The sequence below is a fragment of the Pseudopodoces humilis genome, chromosome 3, assembly GCF_049639895.1.
Source record: "Pseudopodoces humilis isolate 2021_Gansu_Grassland_sample_001 chromosome 3, ASM4963989v1, whole genome shotgun sequence".
NCBI classification, from domain to species: Eukaryota; Metazoa; Chordata; class Aves; order Passeriformes; family Paridae; genus Pseudopodoces; species Pseudopodoces humilis.
In genome coordinates this window covers 89402076-89417480 of record NC_142202.1, presented here as the reverse complement: position 1 = coordinate 89417480, position 15405 = coordinate 89402076, and the positions used below count along the sequence as shown (strand labels likewise).

Sequence of the window (15405 nt, the reverse complement as noted above, 5' to 3'; positions counted from 1 at the left end):
GCTTTCAGAACAGGTGAGCCAAATCTGTCCTTAGTGATAGTCTGCAGTTTAAGGACTATATTTATTTTCAAACAAAGAATAGATGCAACAATTCCTAATTTTCTACTCTCTTTTTTTGACTAGTAGAATACCTCTGCTCAAGTCCTTATGCAGCAAAGCCAGCATTTTAGAATCAAACTTCTGCAAGGTTAGATTTCAGATAAAACTGCAGAAATCTATGCTGTGAATCTAAATATCCTGAATTCCTGCCAGCAGAAAACTAGTGGGAGCAGTACATTTTCACATAAACCTGCTGTTCCTTTTCTCCCCCCTTCCATTAGCTTTTGGGTTTTGTGATTTGTTTTGCCTTTTTTGTTGTTTTAATTAGGAAATCAGCACAGAAGAGTTATGCTAAAATGCTGTTATGTTGGTAAATTGAAACAATCAAAAGTATGGCTCTGTGAAAACTGGATTTCCTCCACTAATGTTCATGAGACTGCAAAGGAAGACTGCAACAGTCTGTTCTGGACACTCAGATGGACAGACAAACATCTATCATCATTATTTAAAGATGTTCCACATTAAGTAAATATACCCTTAAATGGCCAAAAGACACAAACACACATTTACATACACATGCTAGTAATTGCTACAGATGCACACTGCATGCAACAGATGATGTAAAAAGGCTGAAGTGGAAAGGTGAAGCAACTTGCAGGGAACAACCTTCTACACATGAACACTGGAGAGGAGGGACAGAAATACAGCCCAAATCTACTTAGTCAGTCTGGGAGGTTCACGTATGCAGCGCATCAGAGCTGTTAAATACATATGATGCAAAGGTACAGCCAAAATGTCTTGAATCTTTTTTTATGATCCCTCCTACTCTAGAGAAGCATTGGAATCATTCCGAATTTAGGTAAGGACAGACCTGACACCCTGTATCTGAATGGAAGCAGGACCCTGCCCATATCAACCAAAGCAAGCAACACAGTGAAAGCCACTGCAGCCAGCAGATCTCTGCAGATTTAGGAGGATCTCCAGACATTCAAAGGTGTAAATCTGAGATCCTGCCACACTATTGCAGTGGGAAAGCTTATTGCCCCATTTTCTTTCTAGGCTGTGAAATAGCTAACAGATACTCACAATGTATCATTCAACGTGATACCAGGGGCTATTCCGGATGAGAGGGGAAAACACAGCTCAGGGAGCCTGCTATACTACTGGGGCTTACTGCTTGTGGAAATTTTCTTTTAGAAAAAAATGCTACTTGCATCGGGGATTATCCCATAGCAAGTGAAAATTTTCCTTAAGAGACCAAACCACCCAGCCAATCTATTCCAAGTTCTGAAATCAGAATAGATTTCCTAAACGTTAAATGCATTATGTTTTATTTACATGAGGGCCACTGGCCAAAGCCTTGTGATATGCCCTGCACTGCTCCCTCGCCACACTCCCATCCCATTAGCTGGATAAAACTCTTTGGGAAAGTATGTTTATGTAACAGAAGAATTTGATAGAAGCTAAGCAGCTCTAAAAGTGCTTAGAAACGCATGCCAAATGGGGATTTAAGTATGTGGGTCTGTCTCACCAAGTGGCTTCACCTCAAAACGTGTCTAGGTTTATCGATTATTATGTTTCACTGTGGGAAAGTCACTTGTGATTTCCAGAAAAATCTGTTTATAGACAATGTTTTGCCTTGATACTTTCCATATTTTTTCACTTTTGCTGTTTATTTCTAGCAAGAAAATGGGATCTTTATCTCTTTAAGAGCTCATCTGCTTCTGTTTGCTGAGGCTCATTCTTCTCTTGAAGTCATAATCTGCCTGCAGTATCACAAATGGTTGCTGTGAGGAGGATTATAACGTGATAAAGGCAGAGGATCACGATTTCAGGTGGAAAATTAATTCTGTATCTACAAAGATAATGTTACAAGGGCAGAGTCCTCAGACCAAATCCCAAAATGCTTACTCATTCCTGCAATGAGACTTTGCCAGAACAAAGATGCAAATCTAGAAAATTTCAAAATTTGACATATCAAAAATGAAGACAGGAGTTAAAAGTGATGTAACATATGGAAGCTGCTACTCCTATGCTCAGTGCAAAATTAGGGTGCCTGGTGATTCCTTCTAAACAGTGAAATGAACAGAACCTTTTTGTTATTTATCTATGTTATTTATCCCTCAGTTTATCCCTCAGAATTAAAAACATCATATTAATACAGCAATCAAAATAAATACCATGGAAAACACACAAATATTTGTTTGGCAAAGACAGCACTATTTTAGATGTTAAATCAGTGCTCATAGATGAGAAGAAAAGCGTTACAAAATGTTCAGGAAAGCACAGTACACCACCTGAGGCCAAGTCACTGAGGAAGAGCTGGAGATTTTAAAATTACATGGATATTACAACGAGGTTGCTCTAACACCATTAAGCAATTTGTAGTTTCCAGTATCATGTGAATGCTGTGTCACTGGGCAATGAAGACCTTTTCTTGTTCTTTGCACTGGGAGGGAGTTGCTCATTCCCAGAATCTACAGCCTGACTCATTTTTGTGCCTGTAAAATTCTGAAACAAGGCAAACCAAACAAAACTTCAAACATGTATTTTTAGAAAACCTGTCTTCCAAATACCAAAATAGCTGCACAAAGATTTACACTAAAGTAAAGTAATCTTCCTTAAAGAAACAGCCCACATGACCACCAGAATGAGTTTTAGACATATCAGAGGAAGATACAAGACCAACTGACCCTGGAATTATATTCTCTGCAAAAGCATTCATGTGTATCATTCCAGTTAGAGTCTGTTGGAATCCAGGAAGAATGATCTTCCTAATCAAAGTCGACAGCAATTAGGAATGGAGAGGTGTCTCTGGAAGCTGTTGCAGAGCCAAAGGCTAGTCCACCTGGTCTCAAGGGAGGTTTTCTGTTTTAGGAAGCAGGCTGGGGAGATCAGCCTCTTTTAGCTGAAATTCATTCTTTTAAGTCTTCTCTGAATGTTGGGGGATTTTTGGTTTGTTTTTTTGTTTTTTGGTTGTTTTTTTGTCTGGAATGGAGTGTGATAATATTGAAAGAACCTATTCTGTCTATCCCCAAATAGACGATAAACGTGGCCAGCCTGGCCCCTGCGTGCCAGACCACACTGTGTCAAATTACCTTCAGAGTAAGGTGTTCTGTAAAAAAATATCTTATCCAGCCAAATTTTAACTTCACATCTCTGATTCAGTGACTAATTCCTTGTCTATGGAAACACGTGTGGGTTGTCTCTGACCCCAGTTCAGCAGACATCCCCTCCCCAGGTTGCCCTTTGAGCCACTGAAGCCAGCAGGACAGATGAGCCACTCCCTCACAACACCTATTTCTCTCCATTGGCCATACCCAGAGTTCAAACTGACCACTTCACTCACCGACAGCCATACTGTGAATGTCCAAATTAAATAGGATGAATCAGACCCATAGTGACCAGGTTTCGGTCTGCCTTCACCATGGTATTCAACATTCCATACATATTTTATCATCAGATTTTTATTTTTCTCCTTCTACATGAAATTATTCTGGTCTCTTCCATCACTTTTTTTTCCTGTGAGAATTTCACATTTTCTTATTCATGGATATCACCCTTGATGGACCCCCATAATTCAGTACAGTACTCTTATAAATTCATATTACTGATATATATAACAGTAGCATGTTTTTTTCTGTTCTGTTTAAACATTTCCCATCCCATCCTCTTTCGAAAGAGGCTACACATCTGAAAGTAGTCCTCACCAAACTTAAAAGTCATTCAAAAGGTCCTTTCTGAAGATCATAAACCTACAAATTACAAAAGTGACTACAGACTTTTCTCTAATATACTCAGCCTTGCATTTCTTAACAACATCATGTATATTTATTTGCCCCATTTCTTGAGTATGATCTGATATTTGATAACCAAATATGTTATATCTGCTATCCTTGTTTTGTTTTCGCTTATTCTCATTCCTAATTCATTCATCACAAAAACCAGGAATTTGAAATTTCCTGAAAAATTCGTCTAACTTTTGCTTTTATTTAAATTTACAGATAAGAACATTTTGAATAATGTATGGAACCTTTTTCTTTCACTGTCTTAGTTTTTCCTTATTTATTTTTAATTTTCTGTCTGATACTTTAATACCATCATATGAATACATCAGCGCTCCCCCATGTGTGCATTATTGCTTTAGTGATAAAAATCTCTGACTCCTCCATTCTTTCACTGTGCAATTGTATTGATTTGCCAGATCCTTCTCCTCTCCATTCTAGTTTCTACTAGCCCTACTGCCTTCATCATATGTTATCTCTATTTTTATACTTGATAAGAAGCCATATTCAGTTTTCATTTTTTCCAGTGTACAGGTATTTTATGTAGAATATATTGGTTGTCAGAATTCTGATCTTGGAACTCAACCTTTCCAGCCAGTATGGGTTTTTGGAGTCAGTAAGCATTAACATCAATAGAGGTAAAAGTGCACTATCTGACATCCAGCTGAAGTCAACAGAAATCTTTGCATTAACTTCAGTGGGCACTGGACTGCAGCCCAGCTCACCTGCTGGCAGAACTTCAGTAAATCACAGAGAAAGTGCTAGCTAGCTTTAGGTCACAGTTCAATGACAGCAGATCTCAAGTGTGTTTGCAAAGGTTTTTACAGATATTTGAGTAATTCCTGTAGATTAATGCACGCTAATAAATATCAAAGCCAAAAGAAGCTCAGATAGGATCTCCAGCTTCGTGTTCTTGCTTTTAAGGTTTGTGTCAGTGGTTGTATGTGCATGAGAATTGTCATCTGTTACCATTGTCAACCAATGGCCTCAAGAAATAGTCTTCAAATTGTCAGTTATGACCTGTTTAAATCTTGGAAACTTTCATGTCTACACAACCCACCACATCTTAGGGCCTGCAGCCATCAGTATGCGCAGCATCAAACCCTTCTCGAGGAGCTGGCATTCTCAGCTATTCTACAGACAGGCTGAAATAGAACTAAACCCTATAGCTGGAGTACCTACTTCAACTAAAATGGCACATCTAATTAAATAACTTTATTGTATCAAATTCCTCTGCACACTGAAAGAGAAAAATTTGAAATTCTTTCTACTACATAAAAAAACATATACATATATATAAGAAAAATATATACATATATATATATGCATTTATCTATGCATCTGAATTGTGAGAATGGTTTTAAATTAAAAAGTGGCCAAGATTGCATTATTTCTCTCCTTCCTCTTCCATCCCAGATATCAGTTTACAAAGTACCAAAGAAAACCCCACAACACTGCCAGTTCCGCAAGTTCCATCCAAAATCCAAGATTCAAGTTAAGTTCTCCAAGATATTTAATGTAAAGTAAATCTTCTGTCACAGGGAGGTTACCTACACTCACTGAGTGTATTACTTCACTAACACCCAAGGAGGATGCAACTGCATTTATTCTATTTTGTGTTTATCAGAACTAAGAAAATAGACTGCAACCTTTTTTTTTGTGTGATTCTCTTGACTTTTTTTTCAATCTTACAAAGGGCTACTCCTGTAAGATCTGAATCGGGATTTAAAACGTAAAATATAAGATTTTACATTCAAGTTCTCATTCCACTCCCTCATTAGCAAGCTTTCACTGATGCTGCTTTGCATGCCTTATGTTTATTTTAGGAGATATTATTCTTATCTTCTAAAATCTAAACTCTAAGCAGCGCTGGAACCATTTCTCAGATATTGAAGACTGTTATTTGGCACATGTAATATTCCAAGATAAGTCCACACGTTCAAAGGCATTTAAAGCAATTGCTTTTTACATAACCTGAACAAGATTACTTTCCCAACCATGTCCATGAAACAGAACATCAATAATCTGCTTTCCAGTTCCTAAGCAGGCCCCCCACGTAAATACATAGGAGTCCTTGTATTTAGGTATTTAGGAGCCCCTAGGTTTATGTGTGAATTTAGAATACAGAATCTAGAATACAGTCTAATAACCCATGCTATATTACACTGCTGTTTGACATGACACGTTTGGTTTTTCCTGTCATAACATCAGGATTCCTATCAAACCACAGGTAAGTTGTAAAGTTAGGAAAACCTGATGAACCGCAAACAAATAGCCAAATGGCACACCAGTCATGCCTCAAGATACCCTTTAAATACTCTTTCCTGTCTAAAGCTATAAGCCACAGAGGCTGGCCTGTTCTCCAAGCAGCCCCATCATTCTCTGACAAGAAGGCTTGCAGCTCTCCACGGCAGCTTTGCAATGGCTTGTCCCAGTTCTCTGTTACCTCAGGGCACTGCATGCCTACCTAGGAAGGGAACAACTATTTAAGAACAAAAAAAAAAAAAAAAAAAAATCAGCGTACTGCTTGATCAGTGGTCTGTAAGGGAAGGTTTAATTTAAAATATACTAATGCATTCCCCTAGCATGTTCCCTTTCCAGCCCTGCTTTCCATCTCATCTTGGGCAGTGTCCAGTATATATCAAGGACCTGCCAGAAGGAATTAGCTTTAAATATAAAAAATACAGTGATAAGCTGAATAAGAAATAACAGAGATTTCTAAACCATACCACTGCTGCCAAACATCTGATACAAAGAGATTAATTTCTCTTCTGTCCAGTGTGCCTGTTTGAAACACAAACTGGTAAGAGAATTTATCCCACCACAGCATGTGAAGATGTGTCTGTAGTTTTTCGATTATAAAACTGATGCATAACTGATGAGAGATTTGCAGGAATATATTATAAAAAGATACCTAGGCTAGAATTTAGGTATCTATTAAGGTAACTAGAATCAGACACCAATAATACACGTGAACAAGCCTTTGCTTCCTGTCATCACCAATAAGAAATTTAGTTGACACATTCAGTGAGGCTTGAAGAACCATTCAGCACATCCTGAAGCAGACATCAACACGAGGTTGGCTGAGTAGCTCTATAGACTGTAATCTGTAAATGCCTACAGTGAGCTTACTGGGCTGCAGAAGGGGATGCTGTTTTTACAAATTCACTTTCCAACTCCTACTTTCACATGAAGGAAGGTAGTGGAAGCAGATCAGTAGAGAATGATAGCTCAACTTGTTTGCATCATTTTGTTCTTTCTAGAGCAAGGAAGAAGGGTAAATACAATACCTCAGCCTGACGTGATTATGTATTTCAGTATAATTTATCAATCAAGCTATCAATTTATATAATCATCAATTAAGCTTGTAGGATCTGTGTTTCACTTCCAGTCTGCTACTACCTACCCTATCACCCTGAAGCTGAATGCTATATTTAAACAGCTGAGTGGACAGGGAAGATAAGGACATTGGCACAACTTGCAGGAAATGTGTCTTTGCCCAAACATCAAGTGCAGTTAGTTTCTGTAGCTGATACGGTATTTTCACACTTCAGCCACAACTCATGTTTCATTGCCACTGATGAGTCAGGAACAGCAAAGCTTTGACTCTCCTTGATGCAAGGCAGTAGGGCACAAGGGAGCCCAGCAGGGGCTCAGACATTCTGAGTACAAGTATCCAGGTAACAAGTACCCAGGCTCACTGCTGAACCAGAAGCACAAGGAATAAGCTCAAAACCAGCTCTGCTAGCACTAGTCAGTGTCTCCACTGTGAGCCTGACATGCTAAAGCGTCTCTGCCACACAGTGCTGAGTCCTTGCCCCAGGAGGCTGGAGAAGCCCACGTGCCCACTCTCCAGAGCCTGAGACCCCTCCAGGCTGCTGAGCACACGGAGCAGGGTGAGCGGCTGCAGCTCTGGCTGGCATCCTCTCATGTCTGACATGGCCAGGCCCCAAAATGCCAGCTCAGCTGAATCAGATCCTACATGAAAACATCAAGGTGACTTCACCCTGCGCTCTGCACATTCTTCCATAGCACATCAAAGGTGCCTCCACTTAAAACAGTCCGGGAATGGAAGAGTGTGAGTGAGGTTTCCATGCCCAAGGAAAACACATGTAACAGCCCTGGAGCAGCCCCAAGGGTCATACTACCCTGTTCATGTGGTGCTTTCTCACATTTAATACCCTCAGTCTAAAGAGCTGAGCTACTTTAGGAGCATCCACAACATGATCTGTCACCCATTATAATCTAACTACAGTATCTGAGAAATCAGTGCAGATGATTAAGCTTTTCTGAGCAGTCTGTGATCTATAGAGCCCTGCATGATCCTTTCTGTCTGTGTAAGAACAGTTTCTGCAGATGTGGTAATACATGTACTCACTGCAAGTATGATCTCAGCTATTTTAATTCATGGTTTCAATCTGATGTTTGTTTAGGGCAAAAGACAGTAGCTAGAAGTTCCCATTCTGTACACTTGTACAACGTGTCTGTTAACAGGCGAATGGCCACAAGCCGTGCTCCCCCTGCATCCCCTTGAAACCAGGGCTCTGTTGGCTTGTACTGGGGTTGTGCACTTAAATGGCACACAGCTCAACTGAACTGCAGCTCATCTAAAACCCATGTTTCCACAGGTAACAGTAGATACTGAGAAACATGAATATCTAAATACTTACGATTAACTTCTCTGGAGTTAATTTAGCTTAGCACTTGACCAGTCTGGCTGCAGGACCCAGACAATTGCCGTATACTTTGTGATACAATTGCCAAACAGGCTGTTCCTCAGCACAGAACAATGCTCGTGGGCTATCTAAGGGCAGCATTGCTGTGACTAAAGAGTGATAGACAGGTGACATATAGTAAACCAAATCTCAATGATACCTAGTTTGCAGTGTGGCATACTCTGTCTGGGGATATGTTATGAAAAATGGACAGAAGGATTTGTACTTATACAGTGTGACCTGTATTTATAGCTCTACTTTCATTCCTCTACGTAAGTGCTCTCATACATCTAAGAAAACAATTTATTTTTTCTCTGATTTATTTTCCTTTGAATCTGCTCCTTAATTCTTAGGCAGCTAATGGAAAAATAGTTTAGGCATCCTGAGGGAAAACCATGTCAAACACAAAGGTAAAATATCTTCAGGCTGATTCAGCTCTGTAAAGACAATGAAACATCCTTTCAAAAGGTGAATGAATGTATTTTTCTGTCTAGTCCTGCACAATTGTGGTGCTCCTTGGATGCACTCCCTCCGATCAAACAGAAGACTCAAATTCAGCTTGGAGGGTCTGCTGATTTCTCCTTTCACTGGAGCTGTACATATCTGGAGCAGTTTATAAATAACTGCAATGTTCAGGATGAATTATGGTGCAACTCTTCAAAGACTATTCATTATTGTTTTGTAAGATAACTAGAACTGTATTTTTAGGCAACTGTCTTTCAATCAGCCTCAGAAGGGGTCTGATTATGGCAAAGGTAGACTAGGGTTAAGTTTATGAACAATTTTCTAGGCATCTGTGTTGCCAAAGTAATACATACATTTCCTGGGGATTGTTGTACTATAGTTTTGCATATCCATAATGGATGATTTAGAAAATCCATTTGCTCTTAAAAAATGTCATCAGTCTTGGATGAACTATTTCACTACCAGTCTAATCACAACAATACAGAACCACTGGGCTGGAAGAGACTTTCAAGATCATCGAGTCCAACCCATGCCCTAACACCTCAACTAAACCATGGCACTGAGTGCCACATCCAGTCTTTTTTAAAACACATCCAGGGATGGGGACTCCACCACATTCTGGGGCAGACAGTTCCAGTACTTTTTCACTTTTTCTGTAAATTCTTTTTCCTAATATCCAACCTATATTTCCCTTGGCACAGCTTAAGGCTATGTCCTCTCATTCTGTCAGCTGCTGCCTGGAGAAAGAGACCAACCCCCACCTGACCACAGCCACCTCTCAGGGAGTTGTAGAGAGTGAAAAGGTCACCCTTGAGTCTCCTTTTCTCCAGGCCAAACAACCCCACCTCCCTCAGCTGCTCCTCACAGGGTTTATGTTCCAAGCCCCTCACCAGCCTCGTTGCCTCCTCTGGATGTGCTCAAGCATCTCAACATCCTTCCTGAACTGAGGTGCCAGAACTGGACACAGAACTCAGGTGTGGCCTCACCAGTGCTGAGTACAGGGGGAGAATGACCTCCCTGCTCCTGCTGGCCACACTACTGCTGATCCAGGCCAGGGGCCATTGACCCTCTTGGCTATCAGGGCACACTGCTGGCTCATGTCCAGCCACCTCGCACCAGTACCCCCAGGTCCCTTTCTGCCTGGGCACTGTCCAGCCACACAGCCCCTAAAACATTGCAGGGGGTTATTGTGGCCAAAATGCAGGACTCGGCACTCGGGCTTGTTAAACTTCTACTTATTGGACTCTGCCCATCCATCCAACCATTCCAGGTGTCTCTGCAGAGCCCTCCTCCCTTCCAACAGATCGACACACATCTGCAAATTTACTAATGAAAGACTCAATACCCATGTTATCAATAAAAATATTGAAATAGACTGGATATTTACAACCTTATAGCAACTGTTCAGGGTACTAAAATGAAAATGTGGGGTCTGCAAAACTCAAACCACCAAATGTTATTCCTTTGCTACAGACATGGTTAACACACACTGCCAGCCCCTCCCAGAGAGTCTTTTCACAAAGTGTCAACTCCTATTTGCCTTACTGGTGTGTTTAGTCCCACCTGGGTTATGTGAAGTCAGAATTCACAGTGGACTGTAAAACCTGCACTGATTTGTTGCCTAGTAGTTTTAGACCTGTAGGTTTCATTGGAAGCAGTCACAGGAAACTTGCCCAAAATACGTGAGTCAAAATTAAATAAAAACAAAGTGATACTATGTTGCTTGTCACTACCCACTGCCACCGATACCTTCAGCTCCTGAGGTCATAGTATCTCTAGTGTATTTAAAAGTTAAGATGAAGAAAAACTGTGAAGCTCAGAGAAAATTTCAGGAAAATATTTATAAATCTGGTAATTTTTCCTGAATAATATGAAAACTGCTACTTTAGCAGTTAGCACAACTAATCCTTCACAATCTCATAAAACACAACCATTTATAGATCCTGAATGAGAACCTTCCTTTTCAACAGTTCTTACCACCAAATCAAAAGATATTAAGAATTATACTGTTCAGATTAATTCTTTCCAGCCTAAGGGCTAGAAGCTTCCTTCTCTTTTAATTGAAAGGTAAAAATCTCACTTAATCCAATGACTCCAGAGGCTTCAACTATGAGGAAAACTAATTCAGAGAGAAATTTAAATCACAAGAAGTGGCAACACCAACACATTAAGCAATGCTTTGAAATTGAAAGGTATGGGAGACTTTCAGACCTTTTTCTAAAGCATAAAATGATAACCACTGAAATATATCAAGCCCAAGCCCACAAAGTACTCAGAGAAAATTCCTCTACTTCATTAAAAAAAACAACTTCTACAAAAAGCACAAGAATGAAATTGCTGAATCATTGATAGTCTTTATATTTTTTCAAGAATAATTTTAATTTAAATTTTAATTTTAATAAGTACTAATAGTAATACTAATAATACTAAAAGGCCCAACAATGGAGCATAGTCCCTACTTTGGTAAAACTCTCACCGAGTTATATTATTATTTTGGTGAGGTTTTGGTTCAGCATAGATATTTCATTCTACAGCCAATTCTCAAAGTAAAGACAGACTAGTGCAAACAACTACATCAAAGTCTGATGTGTCATGTAGCAATGAATATTTCTGTTGGAAATTTACTTGTTTTCTTTTTAAAGCAGTGGCATATCTAGGTCTTCCTGAGATTAGGAACATTAACTATTCTGGGTGTGATTCCTTTGTGGCTTCATGGAATTTCTATAGTACCTGGGGGACGGAAGAATCTTAGGAGCAGTTATAATGAACCTGAGGACTGCAATAAAAAATATATTAAAAATTAGGCCTGATAAACTTCAGATGGTAGCAAGTGTTAGTAGGGAGGTAGAGACATCACTGTATTATCTCAATAAACTCTCACATCTTACTGGTTAATTTTTTCTGTTATTAAGAATCTGTAACAAAGACAGACTTTAACCTACTTTATATTCATAATGATTCATGCAAATTTACCTCCTTTTGAGGCAGGGGGTCATGTGTTTAAGTTCATTCTGTAATAAGTAATATCTATGTAGACTTTTGATGTATTATAATGAGGCATATTTTGCAGAGACATTAAAAATTGAGGCCCACAAAAATGAACTATTTGTGGATTCAATTCACCAGTGGCATATAAAATTCAAAACAAAAGTGCTGAAAAGGACCATAAATACATTTTCAAATTTTATATCTACCCTTCCATAGTATGCAGTCTTATTTTTTATTGTGTGGTTCAGCATTAAAGGAAAAGGATTCAATGGTTCTCACTGTATATAGACAATGAAGGCATGCACCATGAGAGCTGTGGCAAAGAATCTCAACATAAATTTGCACACATCTATTTTTCCAAATATAAGGCTTTCCTGGCAGGCAGTCAATCATGCAGGAACTGCCAACACTCTGTAGATAGGGCAATTATAATTCTCTGTGCACTGCTGCTAGACCACCTGCACGTTCACATGTGATGGAAGTCAGATTTGAACCCAGCTCTCAGGAGATGAATGCCAACCCACTGCTATTTACTATGAACCTATTTTTCATTATCTTTTATTATAATTAAGAAACACTATTTATAACTACACCTGACAAACAACTAAGCATGGTGGAAGCTAGCAGATGTACCTTGTGCTATAAAACTTGGAGGTATTACATTAATTTTGGAGGTGGAGGAATTTTGCAAAGCCCATATTTTCATGTATCCTGCTTTGCTTTCATCAACATCGTGTTGCAGTTAGAAGTACATAATGTTTTGTGAGGATATAGACAGAGAATGTCAAATTCTGCTTCAGATAATAATGTTTCCAATATTTTTATTGGAAGTACGCCAGTAGTTTTTTCATTAATTAATTCTATTAGATTCATTAAAATGACATTTTACTTTAAAAAATATTGGAAAATGAAAATTTAATGATGTCAAATGAGTCATCATTTCTCTATCAAAAGTCTCATCAGATAATGAAGGGGAAAACAGTTTTACCACTTATTTAGAAGGACAGTTTAGACCACTAGCTGCAGTATTACTACATCTAAACAAAATACAGAAAATTATGAAAGAATATAGCAGTTACTCTAGCATGTTTCATTTAATGGAAGATTCTAGGAAATATTTTAAATTTGTCTACTTCTGACTGGTTGATAAACAAATAACCACATGCGGAAGCCAGCTTCCCTCTGAAGTGTCACCATGCAGGATGGCACGTATTTCAAAATATTACACTTCATCTCCATCTAGGACTGAGTGAATTTTGCATGGAAACCAAGCATTTCATATTAGATAAACCAAACAGTGAAAGCATCTTTTGATTGCCAGAGACACATTTGTTTGTTCACTTTACTGAAGCACTGGTGAACAACAAACTCAGGCTTTTCATGGTTTAAAGATAGGACACTCCCTGTAGCATCTTTTTGTGATAGTGTGTACAAATTTCAAAACAGTTAAGAATTTAAAACCTATTGCCAACATGAACCATGTTGCAAAAATGTATCCCATGCACACTTTTGAAAACATTAGTCATAATTGGCTAATTTTCACACCCACAGCAGGGTAAGGGAAAATGCAAATAATTTAAAACAAAGTATCGCTGTGTGCATCGTTGTCTCTCAAGGCTTTCAGAATAACAGGCAATGGCATGAAAATATGCCTTAAATCAATAGCAGGAAACCAGGCAAGAGAAATATCTAGACAAGAGCTCTACAGGGCAGCATGGAAACAAAGTGGGTACTAAAACAAATATTATTTTTCATATTTTTCCAGCAATTATGCTCATCATTCAGAATCCCTAGGAGGTGACTGGGGTTTGTGTTATACTTTCAGCACTGGCATGTAAGAGTTTTGATTCCCCTGACCTCCAAATACAAAGTCACACACCGAGGTGCCTGCCAAGCAGGTTTGTAGTCTGGATCCTTCTGGGATCTCCCGCGGCAACATCCAAGCCAAGCAGGCAACTTCCCTAACAAGGAGCAGGGCGCAGGTGAGGGCTGTGGGCAAAGTAAGCGAGCAGAGGCTCTGCAGTCACAAAACCGATCAGCTCTGCACGTATTTACAGCGAGGTCAGTAACTGGGCTCAGGGCTGCTTTTGGGCACAGGGAGGTCTGGCACGTACAGTAAGCACAGCTTTTCTCCAAGTAACCAATTCCTTTGGGAATGACACAAATCGGCAGGCCGGTTAGGGTAACACAGATGAAGAGCTCATTTTGTGTTGGGAAGGAAAAAAAACCGAACCAAGAAATGAAAGAGGACATTATGGCTTTCATGCAAAATGAAAAGTTCGCTATATGATTTCATTAACAAAAGACCACGACAATATGTACTCGGGTAAAGAGAACAACTTCTGACCTTGAAATTGCGTGCTAAATAAATTACCTCAGAGCGAAAGTGATGAGTTCTCATGACAGCATCTGGAAGGGAAGCAGAAAGACACAGGCTCCACTAGCTGCACCTCGCATTTGGCCCCGGCTAGCGGGTTTACCCCTCCACTCGCCCTTTGGCGCACGCTCCGGGACAGCTCTAGCCCTTCGGGCACAGCCGTCAGCTCCGCCCGGCATTTATATTTAATTCATCGGGAAGAAGTTCAGCATAAAGTTCTGCTGCGCTTTGACAGACCGGGGAGGGCTGGGGGGTTTCCCAGCCTCTCACCTCTCTCCCTCTAGCCGTGGTTTCTCTGAGGGATGGGTGGAGACAAGGCTGCCGCAGTCCTGGGCTCGGCTTGAATTTTCTTTAAAGCCTTTGCCCGGCTAAACCGTGCCAGAGAGGCCCTCCGCCGGCAGAAACCTGGGGATGGGCCGGGGACACCCCCCTCCGCCCTCAGGGACCGACAGCGTCTCTTACCTCGGCTCCTTGAGCGACCTGAAAAGACGGATTTGATGGGATGCCTCCCTTTCTGGAGCCTGCGGTGCCAACAGCAGAAGAATAAAATCGTGGCAATGGTCCCCAGCAGCAGCAGAAGCAAGAAGAGGGCGCACTGGATGCTGTAGGGTCTCAGCAGGACCAGGAAAGCCGCGGCAATCATGGCTCAAGCGCCCGACTGCCCCTGTGCGTGCGCGGGTCTGCGGCGAGCGGCGAGGGGCCGGGCAGCGCCGGGCAGCCTCTCCCCCCGGCAGCGGGGCGGGCATCGCCGCCGGCACCGCGCTGCTGGAGCCGGCAGCCGGGCGGGAGGCGGCGGCGCGGGGGAGGAGGAGGAGGAGGAGAAGAAGGAGGAGGGGCGGGATGAGATTCAGGCCGTGACTCAGCAGCCGCCGCCGCGGTGATGGTTGCGGTGGGGCTGCCCCTCCGTGCCCGCACGGCTGCCGGGAGCGGGGAGCGCGGCGGGCAGAGCCGGAGCGCCCGCGGGCATCGGCGGGCGGGGCGGGGCTGGGCGCCGCATGGCAGCCGGCGCGGGCACGGCGGGGCGGGGCGGCAGGAG

At 41.1% G+C, this 15405-nt stretch overlaps 1 protein-coding gene across 3 annotated transcripts in view; it reads right to left on the bottom strand.

The window, feature by feature from the left end:
• DST (dystonin) overlaps window positions 1–15012 on the bottom strand; it is a 284904-nt gene extending 269892 nt beyond the window's left edge. For 2 of the 3 annotated variants that reach the window (XM_088053354.1, XM_088053348.1), the window contains exons 1-2: window positions 14832–15012; window positions 14340–14401 (exon numbers count right to left, since the gene is read on the bottom strand). In XM_088053354.1, coding sequence (XP_087909480.1) covers window positions 14340–14401; window positions 14832–15012 — 243 coding nt within the window. The remainder of the gene's footprint in view (window positions 1–14339; window positions 14402–14831) is intronic. The other variant, XM_005518112.2, reaches the window with a different exon arrangement.
• Between the last annotated feature and the right edge of the window lie 393 nt (window positions 15013–15405).